General features: G+C 40.4%; 1 protein-coding gene across 1 annotated transcript in view; it reads right to left on the bottom strand.

The window, feature by feature from the left end:
* Positions 1–24,009, bottom strand: part of LOC107124679 (AT-rich interactive domain-containing protein 1B-like) — a gene marked incomplete at its 3' end in the record, with an annotated part of 378,077 nt that extends 354,068 nt beyond the window's left edge. The window contains exons 1-2 of the mRNA XM_015428174.1: positions 23,444–24,009; positions 22,856–23,099 (exon numbers count right to left, since the gene is read on the bottom strand). Coding sequence (XP_015283660.1) covers positions 22,856–23,099; positions 23,444–24,009 — 810 coding nt within the window. The remainder of the gene's footprint in view (positions 1–22,855; positions 23,100–23,443) is intronic.
* Positions 24,010–24,823: the final 814 nt, after the last annotated feature.

Raw genomic sequence — 24,823 nt, 5'->3', positions numbered from 1 at the left:
CTGCAGGTCAGCATCTTAACCACTTGAGCCACCGCAGCTCCTAACATTTAAAGTGCTCGCAGTATTAATAATTCATTAAATTCATACAGTCTCCCATATTCCGGGCTGTCAGTTGCCGCCATATATGGGTCTACACAGAGGTAAAAACCACAGCCATATATAATTATATATATATTGTTCACTTTAAGTGATTTCAGCCAGCTGTCTCTTGTATTTTGCCACATACACCCAGACAACACAATCACTGGACCTAACACAGCATCAACAACACCATCAAAGGCTCATTCACCTGCTCATCTTCGAACACTGTATATGTCATTAAATGTCAACAACGCCCTCTGGTCCTCTACAAAGGACAAACAGGACAAACCCCACGCAAGAGGATAAATGAACACAAATCAGTCAAGAGTGAATAATGCTGTTGAAAATTCACCAATGGTTGGGCATTATATGCAGACAGATCATGATGTGAATGAGATGAAGTTTACAATTCTATATTGCCATCAAAATACACCCTTTCATCTATGAATTAAAAACATATTATCCTTTTGATATGAATCAAATCTTAGACTTCACACCCTATATTGGTTAGTAGTAAGCTTTCAAATTACTGGACCTGTGCAATTGTAACCTGATATTCCTCCTTAAACTTACTAAAGTAGCAAGGTGTAAACTGCTTAACCTGTGCTTTTGCAGCCTGACCGTTTGTTTTAATTAGTACAGTAAGATCTTCTACCACTTGACCTGTGGGGCTGCAGCCTGTTATTTGAATTGTGATGCAACACATGGTGGGATAAGGACCCATGATCCTTTGTGATTGATTAAACTGATGTCTGTATGTGTTACTACTGAGATCGGGGTGAGTTTCTCTGTATTTTTTTATCTATGCAATTTACACATATTGTTTGATTGCTTATCCTCATCTGTGTATGCCTTGAATTTGCATTCAGTCCCACTATAGCCTTTCGGCTTTGAAAAAGTTATTCGAAACGCGGCAGCTTGCATCCGAACTACGCATCGTTTATGGCTTATGGACTTCAAGATTATTTGGATCCTCCTAGAAGTAGATGTCCACTCCATGATGAATGCATGTCAAGTTGGACTATGAAATTATAATACAACAGGAGTGAGACACATTGAAATTTTGGGGACTTTACTTTTCTGTACTATTATGACTTTATTTTTCTGCATTAGTGTTGTTCCTTGTAAGAATACTTAGGTTTCATCCAGTTGTACTGATAGTGAACTCGGCATTAAATATTATTTTTATATAATTATATATATATTGTTCACTTTAAGTGATTTCAGCCAGCTGTCTCTTGTATTTTGCCACATACACCCAGACAACACAATCACTGGACCTAACACAACATCAACTACACCATCAAAGGCTCATTCACCTGCTCATCTTCGAACACTGTATATGTCATTAAATGTCAACAACGCCCTCTGGTCCTCTACAAAGGACAAACAGGACAAACCCCACGCAAGAGGATAAATGAACACAAATCATCTGACATCAGGAATCATAAGACTGAGAAACCTGTAGGAGAACACTTTAACCTTCCAGGACATTCAATGGCTGACCTCAAAGTAGCTGTTTTATTACAAAGGAACTTCAGGAACAGAATGGAAAGGGAAATTGCTGAATTACAAGTTATTACAACACTTGAAACAAAAACGTCCCCAGGACTCAACAGGGATATTGATTTCTTATCTCATTACATATGCGAACTCATTCAGTCCTCACATATGTATTCTCAACAAGAAGGGCTATATACCCTCTTTATTTTAGTGTATTTCTTTATCAGAGTAGTATATTAGAATACTGAATGTAATGCAAGGAATATTGGGATGTTTTGCTGCATCCACCTCAAAAAAGAAAATAAAAAACACTGTTAAGTGACCTCCACACCTGAGAGGACAGAATGGAGAGTATCAGTTTACTTCCCACAATTTGAAAGCATACCATTACACATGTATCTGCTATTTTGACATATGTATTGCTTTACAACTGTTGACCTTATAACCTTAGCTTGTTATTTAGTTTGTCTTTGCACATCTTTATTATGTTACATGTTAATTTGCTGTTCAGGCCCGTCTATACGTTTGCACCTTACCTACCATTCCAATGTATTTTAATTTATTTATTTTGATTTATATCCTGCCTTGCCTGTATTTGAAAAAGTGTGCATGCAGACGAAGCGCAAACCTTGAATAAAACTTCGTTGGTCTTAAAGGTGCCACTGGACTCTAAATTTGTTCTATTGATACATTGGCATCTAAAGACTACAGTCAGGAAGTGGAGCTAGTCTCCTCTCCTCTGTTAAGTTTTTTCCTAATATGGAAGTTATTACAGCATTAAAACCTAGAGGGAAGCAAGTTTTAATCAGGAATGCAATTACTTATTCAATCTGCATTTACACCTTCAGCAATAGCCACAGGATTACATAAAAAGCACTAGACTGATCAGAATGGAAATAAAGTCTCTGTAGAGCCAGAGCACTAGAAGAGGCAAACTGGGCACTCGGAGGATATGAGGAGGATATTTTCAGAAGAATGACTTAGGTGATACTACAAGGCATTGAAAAATCATAAAGATATTCTAGGCAGTTTTCTCTTATGCAGAGAGAGGGCCCTAACATAGAGAGGCATGGTAGTGGATAAATTCCATTTCCTCAACACTGAAAAGATGTATTTTATTTAGTATATTTTTATCCCTTTCTCCAAGAAACTCAAGGTGATGTACATTAGTATCCTTTTTACCCTCACAACAACCCTTTGAGGTAGGCTAAACTGAGAGTGTGTGACTGGTCCAAGATCACCCAGCAAGCTTCATGACGCAGTGGAGATTTGAACCTGCTTCTTACAGATCCTAGCCCAAGCACCACACCAAGCCAGCTGTCTTTACAAAACACACCATTCTTTCTTACAAAGGTAATTTGACAAAAAGGCCAATAAAGGATGCCTTATATTTTTCTTCTTAAGTAGTAGCAATAGTGATAGGATGAAGTATTTTGAGAATACTTCCTCTAATTTACTGTAATTATCTATCTCAAAGCTGCTTACTATGGATTATTTGTTTGTGACATGTATCTTCCTCTAAGATACTTCAGATGTTGTAGCCGGGGCTCCTGGGCAATTTCCCATCAAGGTAAATATATAAACTTGGATATAAACAACACTTAAGCTCATAAAGGCATTTCTGTGTGCACATTCAGGGTGCTTACTTTTTTTTCTTAGTGTAGTTCCTTGCATAGCGCTGAAACTGCTCCCAAATTCCCCTCCTGTTTCCCAAGCAAAGTGAGAGATGCAGTACAGGGTTGTTTTCAGTGGCAGAACAAGGTGCAGCAGATAGCAGCTTGTATTCCTTTTGGGCTATCTCATTCAAAACTCAAGCATAAGTCTAGCACAGCCATCGCAGCATCATACCCATGAGTGCCATGGTGCCCACAAACAAGTTTCCTAGTGCCCACTTGCTTCATCCCAAAGCATCTCTTCTCGAGAGCAAGCAGCCAGTCATGGCTTTTCTCTACCTCACTGGAGCATGACGTGCTTCTCAGGAGTCCAGAAGGTATCCCCTTTAGGTGTGCAGAGAGCACCCATTTGGAAGCAGCAACCTCCATCGTAGGACAGCACTTGGCTTAAAACCTCCCAACATTTTGTGATTTGCTTCATCTCCCACGGCAGCCATTTTGTAGCTGGCCGCCCAGCTCCCCCATGGCAGTCATTTTGAAGTAACGTCCCCTGAACTGTTCTCAAAATTCCAAAAACACCCATAGATTCAACAAGGTTGGTGCCCTCTGGTTTACTTCATAATACTGGCCAGCTGCCTACCACAGAGCAAGCCAGGCTCCACATACTTGTGAATGGAAGGATATGAGACTTCTTCATACAAACATTGAATTAACCTAAGATTGAGAGAGGGGAAATGCAAGTCAGAAAACAGAAAAGTAAACTAATGAAGAAGTATAGCAGTTCTTTCTACATAATAACAATCCCTGAACCAGAAGCAAGGAATGTATGTATCTTACAGAATATGCATGATGTAAATTGTATTCACTAGCATACACATGGCTGTGTATACTGGCATGCATATTTATGCTATCATATTGAACATTTCCGGAGAAAAAAAAGAGTTTCATAAATCAGCTTAAGGCATGAACCAGTTGAAGCGGAGGGGAAGCAAGGCTATTCCCTCTGGAGGAATTTGGCACACAATTGCAATATCACACTGCCCTTTGTAGCTGCGGGTGCAGCCCGTCACTGTGTGATCAGATGTAACTGCGGATGAGTCTCTTTTTTTGGCCGTTTGTTTCCGATGCACATAAATGAGGAATCGCACCTGGGTGGGGTGGGGGGGGGGGTTGGCTGTTTGTTTCCCATGCACATAAACAAGGAATCACAGCTCCGCACTGAGGGCCCCCTATGGAGTATGCGATGACCATCCCAACGGCTTGAGAGTGTGCTTGAGCAATCAGACAGGAGAAAGTCTGTCTGTGGCCTGTCGGAACCCATTTACTACCGGACTTTCCCTGGTGTCTTTTCACTCTGCTTCCGCGGCGAAGCATCACAGGTTGCTGACGACTGTGGGACGCTTTCCAGATGTTGCTGTCTGATCGCTCTCTTTAGATCTGTCAGGCGTTCACACCTATATCTGCCCTTTAGATCTGTCAGGCATTCACACCTATATCTGATCTAAAGGTGCATGTGACTGCAACCTAAGACTTTTAAAACATGTAACCTTCTCAGACATAAATCATTACAGTTAGATAGAACTAAGTATGTTGCAACCTGGTGAGTGTTTCATATGTCAATGGTGTTGATTCTGTACATTAATTAGCATCTGTAATCTACATGGGGATCACCATTCTGATCCTTGACAATCTAAACAGCAAATTTAGGATCTGTATTTCTAGGAAACTTTATTAGGTGAGTGCAAAAAAAAAAAAGAATTTCCATAATTTATCATGTACAAGTTATCATCAGCAAGACTAAAAACATGATAATACAGTATGTCGGGATTTTTTCAGTTCACATAAAGGTGCTATCAAATGTGAATTCTAACGCAAAATGTTCCGCAAAATACATGGATGATAAATTACCATGAAAGGATTTAATTTCGTGCAGCATCACAAAAGATGCTTCTACAACTTATTTTTTTGCTTGATATATATTTTTTATGTTTGAGGGAAAATTTACTAAAATGAATTTGCTTAGGTGCATTTTTCTTCACTTCTATGTTGCAATGGTTTGAACTCCATCTCCGACAGGGACATCATAAACTAACACTTAGAGAATAGTTGTGACATCTCCCACACAAATTTAGGTCCTCGTAGTATAAAAAAAAAAGTGGTGAGAAACCAGGTATAATGAAGGAGAAAGGTGCTCTTTACACATTTATCTGTTAGGCTCACACCTTTTCCAGTACATTGTCAGCTACTTTAAACAGGGAGTGCTGCAATAATTTGGCATCCATCCATCTGACAATTTGATTCACACCTCATTTGCTACTGAAGTTAAAACATTTCAGTCAACCTTGAGAAAGCACCTCTTGTCTCCAGAAAAATGCATATTTTTATAACAATGCCAAAGGTCTCAGCAAAAGCTATAAACACACATCTTTCAGAAATCAGTCCTTTCAAACATGCTATCTGGAGATGCAATATTCTGTTTACATATGCATATACACATACACATGTGGATTTTGAGCTCTGGCAACATATTGGAAGCTTGTGCTTTAACAGGTAGGTAAGCTTCACATTCAATCTTAGCTGAAGTTAAAAATGGGAAAGGTGAGGCAGAGTTTAGCCTTCACCATGCTAGTGCAAGGAAGTATACAGTCTTTTAGCTTTAGTTTTTAAAGCCTACCTTGTGTACACTTACACTGGAGTAAATCCCCCTGAACGCACATGCATTGGATTAGGCCATAAATTATTTCCCCACATGCTATTTGTCCTACGAGGGAACATACAAGTACCAGTACAAAGAGTATTTAAACCCCTCAATACCATTGCTCCAGTCTTATTCATACACACATCCCATGGCTGCCTTTGAGACAGAGAGAGAGACTGAGCAAGCAAACAAGAGAACAAGCATTCTCCCCCATTTAATCTGACCCAGAAAGTATTTCTGAGTAGGCATTCTTTTGAACAGGATCCCACCGCTACAGGGTACCTGCTCTTACCACTTTTCCTGAGATAGTTTTCTCTACGCATCATTAGGGCAGCTTCCATCCCTAAAATCTAGAAGTTCATGTGACAAAGATTTCAGAAATGACATGACTCAACTGAAAAAAAACCTTGAAAAAACATAACTTAAATCACATGTTAGAATACTTTTTCATACCAACTCTGTGGCAGTGTTGATTGTGAAACACTTTTATTTCTCCACTACCATCACAACTGTGCAGTATCTACCTGAGCTTTTTCAAAAAGGTTTGAGGAGGCTTCTATATCAGACCATTTATTATAACAGCTTGAAAATGTGGAGGATCTCAATGACGTTTTGCAAAGTATTTCACAGATTAAATTGTCTGTATCCATTCTATGCCATGGGTTTGTCATTCTACCTCAGATTCAGTTTGAGCTCAGGCTAGGCACAGTTGCTTGAATGTCTACATGAAGTCACTGGGAGAGGCCATTCAGAGGTTTGAAGTAATCAAAACCAGACAATACAACGGATGTTCTAAATGAAATGACATGGGGTAATGAACTGAAGCTCAATCCAGGTTAAATAGAAGTGCTGCCAATTGTGACAATCACTCAGGGAACAAGGAGTTGCCATGTTCTAGATGGGGTTGCACTCCCCTTAAGGAAGTAGGGATCTCACTTGACGTTTGTAGGAGAGGAATTAGTTGGAATCTGGAATTTCACAGTTCTGGGGGCTTTGGACAGCATTGCTCCCTGGCATTCTACCCCACCCTCAGAGAGCGCCAATGTGTAGGCTACAGGAGAGTGAAAGGAGCTAAGGAGGAAAGGGGGGAACATCTTGAGCATCACTAATGGCTTATGCAAAACTGGTCAGAGCACAGCATAGAGCCCACCTTAAAACGTTTGAGGTGGCAGTGACAGCACCAAAGAAAACAAGGTTTATTGAACAGGAGGTCAGCACTGTTGCTTAGAACACATTTTTTCATTTTATCTGATCCCATCAATCCATGCTATCGTAAAACTTGAATCCCCCCACACACACAACATTGTGCTCCATATGGAAACTGCAGTGAGTACAAAATTTGTTGATGGGATCACTAGCATTATATGTGTATTCATTCATTAATACTGGCTGCTAATATGTATGCCGCCCTGACCTGGATAGTCCTGATCTCATCAGATCTCAGAAGCTTAGGGTCAATCCTGGCTAGTATTTGGATGGGAAATCTCCACGGAATACCAGGGTTGTGATATGGAGACAGGCAAAGGCAAACCACCTCTGAGCATCTCTTGCCTTGAAAACCCTATGGAATTGCTATAAGTCAGCTGTGACTTGACAGCAAAAAAAAAAGTTTTCCAGCTCAATTCAAGGTGCTGGATTTGGCCTTTAAAAACTTCACTACCTAGAACTCACACAGGTGAAGGAACACCTCTCATATATAAGCCCATGTAACCACTCTACCTTTTCCAGCTGGGCCTATCTCTGCACCTCATTTGCGGGATGCTCAATTAGCTATGGACCATGGAAAAGCTTTTTCTGCAGTAGCTCCACTTCTCTGGGATGGACTGCCCAGTGACTGATGCACCAACTTTGCTCTCCATAAAAGAAAGACCGTTTACAAAATGTCCCAAATAAAGAAATAAAAAAACAAATATTAGATCTTATGCACAAATCTTATGACACACAATGACTTTTACTAACTTTGACTGGTACACAAGCTACCATTCTTCCTTGAAAAGCAGGATTAGACCACAGTTTTCTATGCTCTGATCATATTTGGGTTAGACTGCCTTAATTATTGTAATATGGCATACTCAGAACTGTCCTTCAAGACTGCTTGGAAAGGTTAGATTAGATGCAGTGGTAGACTTCCACTAACAGATGAGGAAAGAGATTTTCAATTATCCCCCCCCCCCAGACTTCCAGCTCCCCGATCATGCAGTTCCTGCTTACCTTACATTCCAGACAACAACGGGACAGGGAAGGCAAGGAACTCCCATTACTATAGGATCCAACCCTTCAGATAGTTCAGAAAGCAACCGCAAGACTGTTAGTGGGTGTAGGGCACAAAAACCCACACCCAAAGTAGCTTACATAATTCTCCTCTCCCCCATTTTATCCTCACAACAACCCTGTGAGGTACTTTAGGCAGAGAGTGTGTGACTGACTCAGGATCGCCCGGAAAAGTCATTTTAAAGAAAGCAAGCTAGGGCCTGTTATTACTTTAGTGCTATACAACCAGATATGCAAAATGTATACATAGTCGGACTGGAAATGACCTTGAAACACATAAACATACATAGAATGAATAAACAAACTTTGGCTAAAGTAGGAAGTGCGCATCAAATATAAACTTTATTAAATGTTTAATTAGCACTGGATCAGATCTAGCATTTCCAGGGCTCAAAAATATCACGGGCCACACTGGTGTAGCATGGAAGCATGAGTCCTCATCAGAGGAAGAGGAGGACAACCCGTCCCTGAGCCGAGCCTTGCCAGACCCTTCTTGTGAGGCCAGGGTCTCACGATATTCCCAAAAGGACCCTGAGTCAGCACCAATATCATCCCCTGAGCCAACAGGGCCCTCAGTCCTGGAGTCCCCAGCATGGACTCGCCTGTTACCAGACCCATCACAATCTTCTGAAGCAGCTCAGGAGCAGAGGAGGCATCGGACTAAGGCTTAGGCATGGAAAAGATGCAGGAGTGTGTGCCTGTCAGCCCATGGTCTCCCCTCTGCTATGGAAATGCCAGAAGAGGCTGATACGTTACCACAGGATCTGGGCCCCAATACTCTTCTATGAGTAAAATAGCTGGCTCAGCTTGTAAGGGAAGAGCCTAAAATAGGAACCAGTGGCATCTGTAGGAAAACTTCCCTTATAAGGCTGCAGCCAGTGTAGAATCAACTTGACTGAAGTCTTGCTGACTACCCTACCAGTTGCCTGACCTGGTTTGTACCCATTCTTGTTACCTGACCTTTGGACTGCTTGTGACTCTACCTTTAGAATACATATCCTGCCTTCTGACTTTGCCTGTGTTATCAGACCATGAGTTTTGGACTGTTACCTGAGAAACTCTGCTGTCAGACCCAGTGGTTACAGGGACTTGCCTTCCACCTGGTGGCCAGGACAAAGGGGACAAGTTTTGTCAGTTCTGACTCATGCAGCACAATTTCCCCAGATGCTGTTTTGGGAGGGGGGGGAGTCGTCCCCCAGAAGCAGCATTTCATCTAACATCCAGGGGTACAGAGAAGTCCCACTCCACTGACAGAAATCTCTGCCATCAGCAGAGGTTGTATATGGGATCCAACCTATTACTACTATAAAGCTGCAAGAGCCGTGATCAAATTTTAGCGCACTGATGCTTATCTTTATACATCACATTTCATGAATGTTCATGAACACAGTTAAATTCTACACTAGACGTGGGCAGGTTGCATTCACATATCTGAATCCATTCCTGCTGTTCTTCTGGTGCTGGAAACTTTAATATCATAAGGTTCAATCTCCAACTTTTAAGAATCAATACATGCTGTCTCTCTGTAGAGAAGGTGTCTGGTTCTTATGCAGAAAAACTGAATAGTGAACTGAAAAAAAATATTCAAACGTATTTGAGATTCTTGACATATTCCCAAGAACGGAATCTCAAAGTGACAGCAGATACATGCTACCAGACTTCTCTGTGGGGGGTGGCAGTTTGAGATATCAAAAGGATTTTTTAAAAGGGGAGGGACAGGAACAGAATGTGGCAGGCAGCAGAGGAGGATGAATATTGAAACCTCTGGAAAATGAAAATATCTTAATGTTCTATGCTATGCAGCTTTATTTGAAAGTTCCTTTGGGGTTCTGCAGCACTCTAACCACCTCTTGTAATTTGGAAGAAAAAAATCTTTTAAAAAGGGAATACCAAACAAATGAGAAATCTCCTACAGAAATAACACCAAATGCCATTTTCATGTTCCAGGGCACATAGCCTTTTCTTCCTCTCCACAAGAATCCAACTAAGTTTGGACTTGTAAGAATTAAGTAAGGTGGTGTGCTTTTAATTAACTCAAGCTACCCCACTGAGTTAAAGGCCTAGCACAAGGCAAGACAACTCTCTAGTGTAGACAGCAAATGGTGAGATGTAAAACCCACCTTGAACAGCTGATTCTAAAAATAAATGGAGATGTCCAAATGCATTTGGAAATGAAAGAGGAACTTACAATAAATGTTGTAAAATGTATACACTCCCCCAAACAAGAAGTATATCTTCCATATGTATTTTAATATTTGATATTCAACAAATAAATGTTGGAAAAAACATATTAAAAGTAGACGAATAGAGCTGAAAGGGGGAATTAAAGGTGACCATTTTAATTTGCTCACAAGACCAGACTTTGCAAGGAGCCATTCAAGAAAAGAGATGTTCCCAAATGGCAATAAACATATTTCTCTCTGAAAGAAATCAAGAACATAAGAGACTGGCTTTACTTTAAATCAAGCCTCTCCTGCAAAGGCAGCCAGGAAAGGGGAATGATAAGAAAGAGATGGTCAACATTCAACTTCCCTTCTGACAAGTTAACAAATAACTTGAAGGGGAAAGGAATATATTCTAGGACTATCTTGGGAACACTAATTATTGTCTAACAAGAGCACACAGAAAAATGAGCTTATAACAAGAAACCCTTTCAAGAACAAGAACTTCAACTCCTGCAGTTTCTAGTACCAGTATATCCTTCCCTGGTTAATCCTCACAGCTTCTTCCCCAAACTTTGTTCTGTCACTTCACCTTTGCCTCTACTTCTCCAACACTACAGTGTGTACATAGAACACTAAGCACTAAGGACACATTAATTAGGGGTTATAAAACTCCAGCACTCAGGAGAAACCACTGTGCGAGGGGTCAAGTCGATAACAAGGGGCACAGGAGGAGCATAAGGTATGTAGACGAAATATATAAGACTTGTTACAAAATTGCAGCTATTAATGTACCCATGTCCATTTTGATGTGTGACAAAAGTTTCCGAAGGAGTGATCTATAGCTAAGAGCTGTAAAAAGCAGAGGGTTGACTATTTGTAGTACTGGGCACTGATAACTGACACACTAGTTTACTAGTGGTAAATCATAGCATGTAATGACAAATTATGGCTTGATCCTTTGTACACCAGCCTTGTAAACTCACTTCCACACCTTCCCTGTTTCAGGAATCCACAATTTGCCAAAATGTGTAAGCTATAGTTTGTGTGCAGCATATCAGAATTGAATATAGGGAGGAGGAGGGAGAGAACTATCAGATGGAGATGTTATGTCCAAAACAAAACCATCACTGGAGAACACAGTACTACTGATGAGCTCAGGCTGGACTGACCTAGGCTGTGGTCACACACCAGTTGAAGTGGAGGGGAAGCAAGGCTATTTCCTCAGGAGGAATTTGGTACGCAGTTACGAGATCACACAGCCCTCTGAAGTTGCGGGCTTAGCCCTTCATTGTGTGATCAGATGCAACTGTGTGTGAGTGGGGGGAGGTTGCCATTTGTTTTCCTCCCGCATAAACGAGGAATTGCACCTCCACACTGAGGGCCTCCTATGGAGTATGCAATGATGCGCATACTGCGAAGGGGGGGGAATACGGCACGGAGTCGGGATGGCCTGATCAGACCATCCCAACGGCATGAGAGCGTGCTTGAGCGATCAGACAGGGGAAAATCCACCTGTGGCCCGCCTTTATCCAGATAACACTGGAGTTTCCCCGCTTCTGTAGCAGAGCAGCACGGGTTGCCAATGACTGCGGGATGCTTCCCAGATGTTGCTGTCTGATCACTCCCTTTAGATCCGTCAGGCATTTGCACCTATATCGGATCTAAAGGAGCATGTGATCACAGCCCTAGTTGTCTCCTGGTCCACTTACAGGGCAGTAGCACCTTCCCTGGATGCTGTTCATGTTAAAGCCTAGATCTCCCCCCCTTTTTTTCTGCTATTAAATCACAGCCTGCTTACAGCAACCCTGTAGGGTTCAGAGACAGTTTGCCATTGTCTGCCTCCATGTCACCACCCTGGTATTCATTGGTGGTCTCCCATCCAAATACTAGCTAAGGCTGACCCTGCTTAGCTTCCAAGATCTGATGACACTAGGCTAGCCTGCACTATCCTGGTCATGGCAGATCCATCTTTAGGATTACAAAACAAGGTTGCAATCCTATGCACATGTATCTGGGAGCAGACCTTGTTGAACACAGTTGGACTTACCTCTGCATGAACATGTACAGAACTGGGCCATAAGACAACTACAACATTCTTGTTTACACAGTGATTACATTTTTATCCAAAAACTATAGCCAAATTTTTATTTTATTAGCGAGTGGAAATGCATTGGTGATAATACAAAATGCAAAAGTTTACTCCAAAATATTTTCTATATATTTGCATACTGCACTAATGTTTTGCTGCAGTCAGCCAAAAAAATCCAGAAATCTGTTTTCGAGCAACAGCTACAGCTGATTAACAAGGAATTTCATTTGCACCCAATCACACTGTATGAATTAATTTAACATTTTTCTTTTTATTAAAAAAATCTGTTGAATTCATACAGTGCTTCTTCAGAATTGACTCTTTCCTTAAAATGTGTACCTTTAAAAAAATGAAGGCATTTGGGGGAAAACTGGAAAAAAAATCATGAATATGCTTAATTTGCTGAGGATCAACGCAGCCATACAAAAGGAAGAAAAGCTAAGCTTCATATTATTGCAAAGCCCCTGGTAAGCTCACAACTGAACAACAAAAAGCCAGAAACTATTACGCCAAATAAACAAAATATCCTCCAAAACTTCTCTCTTTACTTCTTTTTCACAGCATCCAAATCAGCAGCTTATCTTTGTCAGTGAATTATTCTTTCCTCTGCCAGGCAGGAGAGCTACTTGTCCATGTATGCTGCCTGTGTGTTATCTATATATGCATTCCATTTGAATCCAATTTCCTTGCATTACCTCTGCCCAGGTCAGGGATGAATGGCTGTCAAATTCCCTCAGGAATAAAAAGAAAAACCCTTTCTTCCTGAGGCAGCAAGTTTCAATTCACAGAGCACATGGCTAATCTACATATGTGAAGGTCACGGCACTTCAGTCAAGGAGGTTAAGAATGGAACGGCTCACGTAAGGGGCTGTCTTAAACATCTTGGCATGGCGCCCAACAACTGAGATTGTTGAAAAGCAATAGATAGCTTCTGGCAGCACCAAGGGTAAAAATATTTTGATCACATGATGCCATGGAAGCAAACCACTTTGCTTCATGTGAGAAACTTTTGCAGACTCTAATACATACCACATTTTGAATCAACTCCAAGATTTCCCCCCTCCCTCATGCAGTGTAACTGAGACCAGAGAAAAACAGAAACACTACAGTTACGTTAGTGGAAGCTGGTCATTTCAGAAGTTTAAAAACAAAATCTTACTGCAAACTGAGGGATCTGAATAACATTTAACTATAAACATCATTGCAAATATCACCCTGACAGAAACTAGTTTTGTGCCACTGACGTCAACTGCTTATCCTCATTTATTACAAAAATAAAATTAGCTCCATCCATTCTAATAATTTTTTGTTACACTGTCCAGTGCCACACAGGGATTTTAAAAATATTTATCCAGCACAGATCTCACCCACCCACCTGCACTCCTTTCAAGAGCTTCCTTTACTTCCAAAGAAGTAAATGATTAGGACTTTTAAGGAACACAATAAGCAAAGAATACCACAGAAACATTTCCAACAGAAATTTCTACACATGGATTACACACGCGTCATGCACAAAACACAGCAAATAAAGCCAACAAACTGTTTATATGCTGACCACAACAAACCTCCCATATTCCATTTCAAAATTAAAGTGGTATTAATTACTTCTTTGCAAGATGTTGTCTTACCACCTCAGTTATAAATAAAGCCTGACAATCTGCTCAGTTTCTTTTATATGGAATAATGGGTCACTTGTCAGCAAGAATGCACTCTTGCTTTTGCCAGGATAGCAAGTTTATGCTTTGGAATTGATGGACACCCCATCCTAGCATACTGCCATTATCCAAGAACTGTGGGACATTATTACAACACTAATAGCACATGCTCATCATTGGTTTATAATCCTTTGGATTAAAAATACTGCCTCCTTTCAGCCAGCCTTTTCCTCTTTCAAAATATTGAATAACTGTTCATAGTAGTTAAATGTATTCTGCAACACATACACACACACACATTTATTGCATGAAAAAAGCTCAGTTTATCCAACCCCAAAGTATTATCCTAGTGTCAGAATCAGGAAAGTTGATGAACATGGAAGAAAATTCATCTCATAATAAAGCTATATGAGGATCCAGTTCTAATGGTGTATACTGCACAATTTGGAACCCACCAAGTTGGATGTGGTTATCCAGGTGTTTATCCTTGTTTCTTCAGCACCTAGAAACTAGCAAAAATTGAAGATTTATTGAACTCTGGCAGGCCACCATAATAACTGGTTGTGTTCAAGCTTATTTTATTGGGTCATGAGTTAAGCAGGCTGCATGTAGTGGACTCGGTTCACAATTAGCAGTAAAGTGAGACAGATTCAACTGGAAGCCTCCCCTGATAAGGATAAAGGCCCAACAACACTATCCAAACCCTATTTATAGAAGGCACGTCTTTCAAAGGATTTGAGTTGTACTCTAGATAGGTATCATGCTTCCATATTTTTCTGACAGATTCCAATAAACAACAGTGTAAAAGCCATTTTGGAATTTAGCACAAAAACCTGTCTCATAGAGAAATGGAAACAGACTGCCAATGCTATTTTCCCCCTTAAAACTGTGCATGCTTATAGATTATGGCATTAAATATCTCAACTGAGAGTAATTTTCTTTATATACTTACCCAAGCAGTTTCAACAATCCCACTGACTCATACATACAATACATACAGCTGATAACATGATGTTTCAACGCCAAAGTCAGGTAAATCTTAAATTCAGATAAACAGAATTTCAACCAAGAAATATCTGTACATCCACACTATAAGATTATATGTTGATGTTCTGCTTGTTTGCAGAGAGTTTTATCCTAATTATTCTTGTCACTCCAAAAAATGACGTTTGTTTTAAGGGCCGCTCTATATATGTGAAATACTACTGCAACAATTGGTCCTTTTGCTCTTGTACACAATAGTTCAAGGTTGTCTTCATTAGAAAAGACTAAATTGTTCTAAATTTCCAGATAGATTGTCTTCCGAGCTCTAGCTGAAATAAGTAATTATTATGAAATCATTTAACCTGTGTGAAAAAGCAAGAGTGAATCATGCCTTAACATGCAAAAATGGATAAAGAGTTACTTGTCTAAGCAGGCAAGTGATGGCAGCACTAGCACGAACACTGAGCTGGGAACCAGAACAAGAAAATCAAACTAGTAATGCAGTAACATAACATTTTCAGTGAAAATTGTTTCACAGGGACAAACATTTTCATTTTTCTGAACTGTAAACAAAATATTTACAAAGATGATACCCGCTTAAACAGAAACAACTATGAGTGTCTGTGTATTATTTTGGAGAGATACTTGTCACTAAGATCAATGGGACTGGGGTTTACATAACTGTGCAAAAAGTAGCTATTCAACTGCTTCCCTGTACAATCAAATAATTATCAGAACACTGATGATTAAAAACCAAATCCCTGATCTTAGCATGCTGCTACAGAAGCACAGAAGTCAAATAAAGCATTCTGAGAAGAGGTGACACGAAAAGAAGCATCTATTAGCTGTAGAAGAAAATATCATAATACTCAGATAAGAATGGTAGTTGAGAAACAGATTGATATGTGCCCTTGTCTGTCTACAAGCCTTACTGTGTGATTCTCAGCAGCCCTGACTCCAGTCATTATTAAGAGGAAAGCAAACAACTAAAGTGAATAAAATAGTACGGACTACAAGTTCCTACACTGCTCATTTTACTAGTCCTTAAACAAATGTGCAGCAGCCTTAATCTTTTCATATACCAGCTTTAAATTATGTACTGACTAAGCATTTCCAATAACTAGTACAGCGATTAAGGAAAGAGGGAGAATTGTGTAAGGCAACAAGCCTATACAGAGTTGATTCAGTTGTTTAACCGAACACAATTAAATCATATAAACCAGCAGAGTTCACACAGTATATACATACTGGGAGTACTGGGACTATAAATGTACTAGATTCCTAAAGTAAGTAAAACTATGCTACAAAGTGACATCTTGCAAGACTGAAAATAGTCTCAATATAAATTTATAGGTTTTTCAAACTTCATCATTTGAAACCTTACAGACTTTATTCTCTACTTATTTCTTCATTTTTTCACAGCTACAGAAAAGTATTAGTTATAAACAACTTCCCCTTTTTGATTGTTAATTACAGTAGCTGATGTGACTGAAACCATTACCCCTTTATTATTATAAACTGTTAAACACCAATTATCATGTCACAATATACAAAGAAAATATCTTTACACTGCAGAATACCTGTTTTTATTGTTAACTCTATTTTACCAGTACACTAGATTTTTAAAAATTCATTTTACCAACTTTTCTTGTCAGTTTGCATACAATTTAAAAATGACAAATCCATATCATCAGACACAGTCCCACACTGTGCAAATGCAACTGAAACCCACTGCCATGAATGAGGATTGTGCAAGTCAACCTTATTCTTCCATGATAGCTGCCACATATCAAAACATTAAGTACTATTATCTTCACCGAATCTAAGAAAACAAACACAGCCTCAGATGTCCTTTTTATCAGTGGTTAAGTTAGAGCAGAATCAGGCTAGTCAACTGTGGTTGCTTGTTTATTTGTTCATATACACTTTTGGGGTCAAATTAAAGTCCTGACATCAAAGAACTTCTCTCCTAAAATGCTACTGTTTGGTCTTAAACTTATTTCCATTCTGTAACACTCTGAAAATAGTTCCCTACATTAAAGTAGCCCATGGAATCTTATTTAAACCAAATTTGCATTCTGACACCATTGTCCAGGTATCAATGAAGGTGTAATCTGAGAAAGAGAAAATATCTAAATCTGAAGTATAAGCAGAACTATGTAATATTTGAGGTGATTATCTAAACATATAGAACAATATGTCTGAATGGTACAGCTCATCCAGACCTCTTATGTGCTGGCAAACAAAGGTTTCAGCAAATTGCAAACAGTTTAGTACATTCTTTCACTAGAATACTGCACGAATTCTATGTCATGATTTCAGACACAGGAATAAACAGCAACAGCACTCCTGTGGCAAAAACATGATATGGAAAACAAGAGCATTGGATCAGATTGAAATGTATAAAAGAGGCCCTTTAATTGTTGATATCCAAGCAGAAATAAATTCTATAAATACAAATCACAGTTCCAGCACAGTTTAATAATCAAAAAGTATTTTTGTTATCCAGGTATCTACCTTGCTTATGACTGCATTAACAAATGCCTTATATAGGTTTCATGACTGAAAGAAATCCAAATATTCATTCGTGATAAAAAGCACTGGGCAACACAGGACATGCACCTACTCCTTAGAGCCCAAATTATTTCTATCTTAGTTTTAGAATCAAATTTTTAAACCACTAAGGCATACTGGCAAAGTAAACCTGAATTAATTCCAGTCCCTTCCCCACCCTGTTAAAAAAAGCATTTTTGTGCTAAGTAAATAGCCCCAAAAGTTAAAAATTCAGATTTATCAAATTTTGTAATGATCACAATGTTGAAATTTATTCCAATGGGTTAAGCCTACCACATCTAAATGCTACTGGGATCTGAAATTCTCCAGCCTTGAGCAGGAACAGCAAGTGAGGTACCACTGCTTTACATATCCACAGAGAATCTTTAGTGCCTCCTAACAAGTGGCACATTTTTAAATGGTACTGAAAAGTTAGATAGTATTGATGTTTTAATAAGCTGAGAGCAATTACATGAAGCAAAATACATATAATTCTGCTATATAACGTGCTGCCGATGAACATTTCAGGTAAATCCTACAGGACTTAATATACTTAGTAAGCACAATGAACATGGCAAAAAAAAACCCAAGTGTCTGATAATCCAGGAACCTGACTTTTGATGAAGGTACCCAGGAATTTGATTTCCCCCCCACCAAAGACTTAATGGTTTGTCCTAAATATGTGAAATGATTTTTCAGACCCAGCAATAAGGAACACACACACACACAGGTTTAAAGCACAATTACGGGATTGGGGTGATCCATGTTATAGAATTCCAATAAGCAATCCATTCACTAAATAGGCTTTTGTGTATAGATTACCTTGCTGGATCTGATTCTGTATATGCACAAAGTAATACAAGAGGGAACAAAAATTGTATCCAGCTCATGGGTGTATGTATGCCTCCTGTTCTTGTATCATACACACACTCAAAATAGATGGAGGCCATTGTCACCTGCTTTCAGGGTACAGGTGAGGCATCCCATTCTCCTGAATAGCATTTGATTATATATTGAAAGGGGATGATTCTTGAGCACTTGTATGCATCCTCTTACAAGGACCCAAGGATCAAGGCCCATGTTTTAATGCAGCACATAGGCCTGTAATAAATGGGTGTACCTATTGCATTAAGCAATCCAAATATATCTGTAATTTTATACTTTTTCCAAGGGAAAATAAGCACAATATACAGCCTCCCCTCCAACATAGTAGAGAGTAAAAGTTCTATACAAAAGGAATCAATTTACCTCTATTGTTGTATGCATCACTCTTACATACACATCTTACTAAAAATTATTCCATCACCTTACAATCACAGAAACCAGTAACGAACACTGATCCCACAGTGTTAATAATATAAGTACAAGGACAGATACTACTAACTCTTTATACTGCTCCTTTACAATATATTTCTAGATGGAGAATCACTAGCAGAAATGTAGTTCTAAATAAGGAGACAGCAAAAAAGGCATTCTTTTTGTCTGTACTGAGAATCTATAGACACCAGATTGGCATTTATCAGAAAGTTCCCAGATACTGGTCCTGGTCCTGTACTCTTTTACTCGGGCCATACTCGGACAAATTGGGATGCAGCTGGCAAAAACAGTTGCAGATCTATAACTAGAGAAACAATCCTCATAGCAAGAACCATGCATTCTTTTAAAATCAGTGCTGAACTGATCTTTCTAATAATTGTTCAATATTTAGCAGAGCTACATATTCCATCAGAATACTGAAAAGGTTAAACATATATTATTTTATATTATTTATCCATATATTCTAACATGCATTATACTCCTAGAATGTGAATCAAAATGTAAACTAAAAACTTAACCATGTGGCTCCCAATGGTCACACTATACAACCACAAAAGTGGTAAATAAAATAATGGCTGATGACTCCCACCTAATTGCACTATCACAGATCTTATTTGCAACCATATTAATGCCGCAAAGATGAAGAATGTTCTGTTGGTCTGGGTTTTATTTATGTTTCTTCCATGTTTATGCAACAGGAAATCCATTTACAATATAAAAAGAAATAACCAAATTTTATTTACATGTAAATTTGCTTTATAAAGCAAATGAGATAAAATATTCTGCTGATGGTGGAATTCATCTTCCTCCATATTAAAAAGTAGGCACCAATAGGCAATAATGCCATCAAGCTTCCAGCTAGTCTACTGCAGTCTATCTTTTCCCTTTTATATTTTAGGGAAGGTGAAAGTGGTTATAATTAGAATCACCAATTATGTTGTGCGCATCTGTACAAATACAGCTATACATTAATATGCACACATACACACATGCATTTATAAATAACTACAACACATTCATATTTGGCTAAGTGTCAGACCCAAGATACTCGCATGTCATGGTAAATATTCTGTCCTACATATTTTAAATGTTCAGTTCTTTTACAAACAGGGACATGGGAGCTAAAATATATGACTGCGATATTAAATATGTTTCTCTGTAAGGAAATAACTAGTTACAAAACAGAAATTGTTTTCTGCTCCAATATTATTCTGGTTGTTTTCCAAGAAATAGCTCTTCAAGTGTATCAATCAGTTGATCAAATGCTAAATTGTAATAAAAAGGAACAAAAAGACCAACTGATGAACAATATTCGTTACAAATACTATATGAAGTATCTAAGAATAGATTATTGGTAAATACATTTTATAAATGACATGTTATGTATCATGGCACCTAAGAAAAATTCGCTACTACGCCCAGGATAAGAACCACTAAATTAAAAAAAAGCTGCTTCTAAGGGTCATGATGAGACCATAATGAGTTTGTTCTTATTCCAATAAAAATTAAATACTTGTAACAATTTGTATCATGAACAAATAGCATAGTAGCCTATATACACAATCCTGCTTACTATGTCTTTTCTCCCTATTCGAGCTATACATGTGAAACAGTCCATTGTTTAAAACAAAGGAAATAAAGCAAATATTTCAAAATTAATTATGAGAGATCATACATACACATCTTCATTATCTAATGGTTTCTACTACCCCTTTTATGTCAAAAAAGTTTAAAAAGAGAGAAAAGATTACACTGAATTCTTACTTCCCCTTAAAGAAAAGAAAAAAGCAAGAGAAACTAAAACATTAGAGCAGTGGTCTGTAAACAATAGAAAATAATTTTTTCAGTCTATCCAAGGTCCAAATTATTTGTTCCATTAGCCCATCGTTCACTACAGCAGGCACTATCTACTCTAGGACACAAGCTTTTTAAAACATCTTTTATTTCAAAATCAAGCTTTTTGGAGTCTCCAAGGAGTGTAGATGGGAATTTATTTTCATTAGCCCTGTTCCTGAAAGACATTTAAGATTTAGCAGTTCATAATAACATCATCTTGGTAAAGAAGAAAAGGTCCCCAATAAACACTTAAATGCATTATTACCCCTTTTTAACATAATTCACTTCACTATGAATCAAAGCATAAGCTTGTATTTTATATTTTATAACAACAGAACTAAACGAAGCATGATGTCTGCTGTTTCTGATCTCTAAAATACAAATGCAGAACAGATTTTTTTTAAAATATATGGCTTTCTGGATTTATAAAAATAATGCAAAACAAAGAGCCCTTCAATCACATTAAATACATATTATTCCTTTATGTAAGGTACAATATACCTAAAGATGTGGGAAACACATGCAAAATAGGTAACAAATACACAAATAAGGCTAATAATACTAAACACATCTGGTACTAAAATAAGTAATGTATAATCTACTCAGGATATGAAAGTAGGATTCCATCGTACAGAGTTTATAACTCTGGCATATACTTTTCACAATTATGCTACAATTATGTTCATAAAAAGATTAAATGGTTTAAACATATATTGCTTAATGTTAAAAACATTTAGCCAAGCCATCAAAATAAAGAAAAACTTCTACATTGGTTGAGAAGAAAGCTACAAAGTTAAAAGCCAAAGATACAATGATCACTTAATTTTTTAAAAGATTGACATTTTAATGTAGTGGTCATTGTTCTGCTGAAGCCCTCTTAACTTCAGCTATCTGAATACGATTGCCAATTATTTCAGCTTCTTCTAAGAATGTGTAACCTTGCATCTGTGAGCAAAACTGCTCAGTTATTATTTGTGGCAAGAATTTTTGTGACTGTACTGCTCAGCAATTCTATTTACATCAGCAATGCTAAATGCCCAATGGTGAGAGAGGAGCCAATCAGATGGCAGATTAGATGTCAACTCAGAGGCAGCTGTCTGGAGACTATTACAGCCAGTTTACCTCCACAATTCAAATTCCAAACCTTGCAAAGGAGATCAAGTCACTTTTTAGGCTCAAACTGCAGAGCAAGAAAAATCAAGAATGCTGAGTTATTTCCTATGGCTTTGAAGGTGACAAAAAGACAGTTTACGTAAACTGGATTCAATTATGACCCAATATCTTCTGATCTATCAATTTCACTGGATACAACTAATTGGAAACTATGTATTGTTGCCAGAAACACTGACTGTTGAGCTCTTGCAATACTTAGGACTTTTTCATTGGGGGGGGGGAGAGATGAGCTCCCATCTGATGATGCATGAAGTTTCATTAAAGAAAGAAAAATCCATTGATTTGCAGTTATAATTTTACACATGCTTTTAATAACTGTTTTTAGACTTGCTGAGACAACTGGAAAAGCAAACCTAAAGAAACAGCCCTCGGAACAACTACAGTGTAAACCTTTTACGATTATGCCACAAACCTACAGACACTTGTACTGTTTTTGCTGGGTTTCAGTATACAATTTTAACGAAGCAACACAATTTGCCAACAACCTAAGAGGCCTATTTCTTTACTACAAAAAATAAATCAGGTCAGGAAAGGAAAGATAGTGGTATTTCGCAGGCTCCACTGGTTATGACACTGGTTACTCCCTTTCCTACTCTCCAAAGTGGTTTTCCTCAGGGCCTTGTGTGTTCAGATTTCTAATAAGTCTAGGGTAGGAGCACTGGGTGGGGTGCAGTGGGAGTCGTGTATTGTTCAACTGTGTAACTAAATGGTCTTATTTTCAGCTGGAAAGCTCTATGATGTCTTTCTAACCTAATCAGAGTCAGACACTGTGCATTATCCAGCCCTGTTAAAGAAGCAGGAAGGAGTTGAGATGGAGTAGGAGAAAAGTAAAGGAGAAAGTAAGGCAGGCTGCAGAGGACACAGACAAACATATGCAAAACAACACACTGTTTGCTCTTTGGGGTTCTTATTGTTACCTGGCTCCTGCTGATGGTCTGTCCAGTGTTCCCAGGGCTCATAACTGGATGATTTCTTTGTTGTGCAGCTGCTGCTACCCAGGCTGGGTTTGCAGCTCCATACTGGGAACCCATGTCCTTGCCCATGCCCATGCCCACTGCTGCCTGCTGGCTTCCTGGAGCGGCTGCCGCAGCTACTCCCTGAGCCTGCTGTTGTGATGGGGCAGCCCCAGGGTTGGTATAATCAGGATAGCCGGTGCCATAGCTCCTCATCATGGGGCTGGGGGACGTGAGCAGCTGGTTCAAGGTTGGGGTGGCCCCAGACGGGTGCTGGCTTTGCCCGGAGAACCTCTGGAAGCCCGCAGCCCCAGACGCCTTGCCCAGGCTGGCCCCTCCGCCGGGGCCCAGCATCATGCCCTGCTGGTGGTGGTGCTGCTGCCTGGGGGAGCTCAGAACCCCGAAGGCAGAAGACGAGCCCCCACATAGCCGCCGCCACCTCCACCTCCTCCCGCTGCTGCAGCAGCAGCCGCAGCCGCCACGACTCCCGCTCCTCCTCCCGCGCTGCTGCCGCTGCCAGGCCGGCCGTAAGCGCTCGGATAGTGGTTGTACTGACTGTTGGCGTAGCCTTCGTGCGAGTTTGGCAGGGGGTCCATGCTGTTGGGGGCCGCCGCGGGGTGCATTAGCCCCATCCCGGGGCTTTGTTGTCCGCCATGTTGATCAAAGCAAGGCCCGGCCCGGCTCGCTGAGGAGGCGCCTCCGCCGCTGCTGCCAGCGTTGCCGTAATAGCTATTAAACTCCGAGACACCCACCGCTGAGGGGCCGCCGCCGCCGCCTCCTCCTCCACCGCCAGTGCCTCCGCCGCTGCCCGCTCCCTGAGGTGGCGGCGGAGGCGGCTGCTGCTGCTGCCCGCCCAAAGGTCCCAAGCTGGAGTGGTCGTAGCGGCTGCTAAGGTGCTGCTCGCCCATTTTGTCCGCCGCCTGTGGCGGCGGCGTCGCCTCTTCCCCGTCCCCGCCTTTATTCAGCAGGGGCTGCGGCTGGCTCTGGGGCTCGGCCTGTCCCCCCAAACTACCGTCTTTTCCTCCATGTTGCTGCTCCATGTCTGCGCTGCTGGGCTGAGCAGCGCCGCCACCGCCGTTGTTGTTGCTGCTGCCGCCGCCGTTGTTGTTATTCTGCATCGGATGGTGCTGAGGCGGCGGCTGTTGCTGGAATTGATTTAGCTGCTGCTGTTGTTGTTGAAGTGCATGGTGGTGGTGGTGGTGATGGTGGTGAGCATGGGGGAGCTGGGCATGGAGGTGAGCTGGGTGCTGGTGATGGTGCTGGGCATGGGGGTGGTGAGGAGGTGCGGCGGCAGGGTGATCGCCTCCAACGCTTTTCAACTTGTGGTTGGGGAGCAGCCCTGTCTCCATAGTCGTGGTAGAAGAAGAGGAGGAAGAAGACAAGCCCGAGGAGCTTCCAGCTTCTTTCAGAACCGATTCCGAGGAAGAGCCGCCGCCGCTGCTAGCGTTGCTGTTATTATTACCGGTGGCGGCAGAAGTTGCATTATTGGCCATGTTCAGTTCATTATGGTGGTGGAGGAGATGGTGATCTACATTATTCAAGCCGCTGCTGTTAGTCCCATCTCCAACCCCCGGTCCAGCAGCTCCGACGGTCCCAGCCACAGGACCCCCAGAGTTGAGATCCTGGCTTAAGTTCCCCGGCAAACTCGGGGTTTTACCCTTGTTCTTGTTCGCACCCGCCGGAGCCGCTGCTACTTGCGCGGCCATGATCATTGCAACATTGCGGGGGGGGGGGAGTCAATTAACCTCCCCCAGTCTAGAAAGGGGGCAAAACAAACCGAGGGGAAGCGAGAGAGGAGCAAAAGGCGACCCTCCCACCGAAAAAAAATAGCCCCACGGTGCGGAAATACTAGATGGAGTTGAATAAACAAAAAGCTCTGCTGATCATTCCACACGCACACACGCGAGAGAAAAAAAGAGACCAAAACTCCCC

The sequence above is a fragment of the Gekko japonicus genome, unplaced genomic scaffold, assembly GCF_001447785.1.
Source record: "Gekko japonicus isolate JY-2015 unplaced genomic scaffold, Gekko_japonicus_V1.1 scaffold1706, whole genome shotgun sequence".
NCBI lineage: Eukaryota > Metazoa > Chordata > Lepidosauria > Squamata > Gekkonidae > Gekko > Gekko japonicus.
This window is presented reverse-complemented; position numbering and strand designations above follow the sequence as displayed.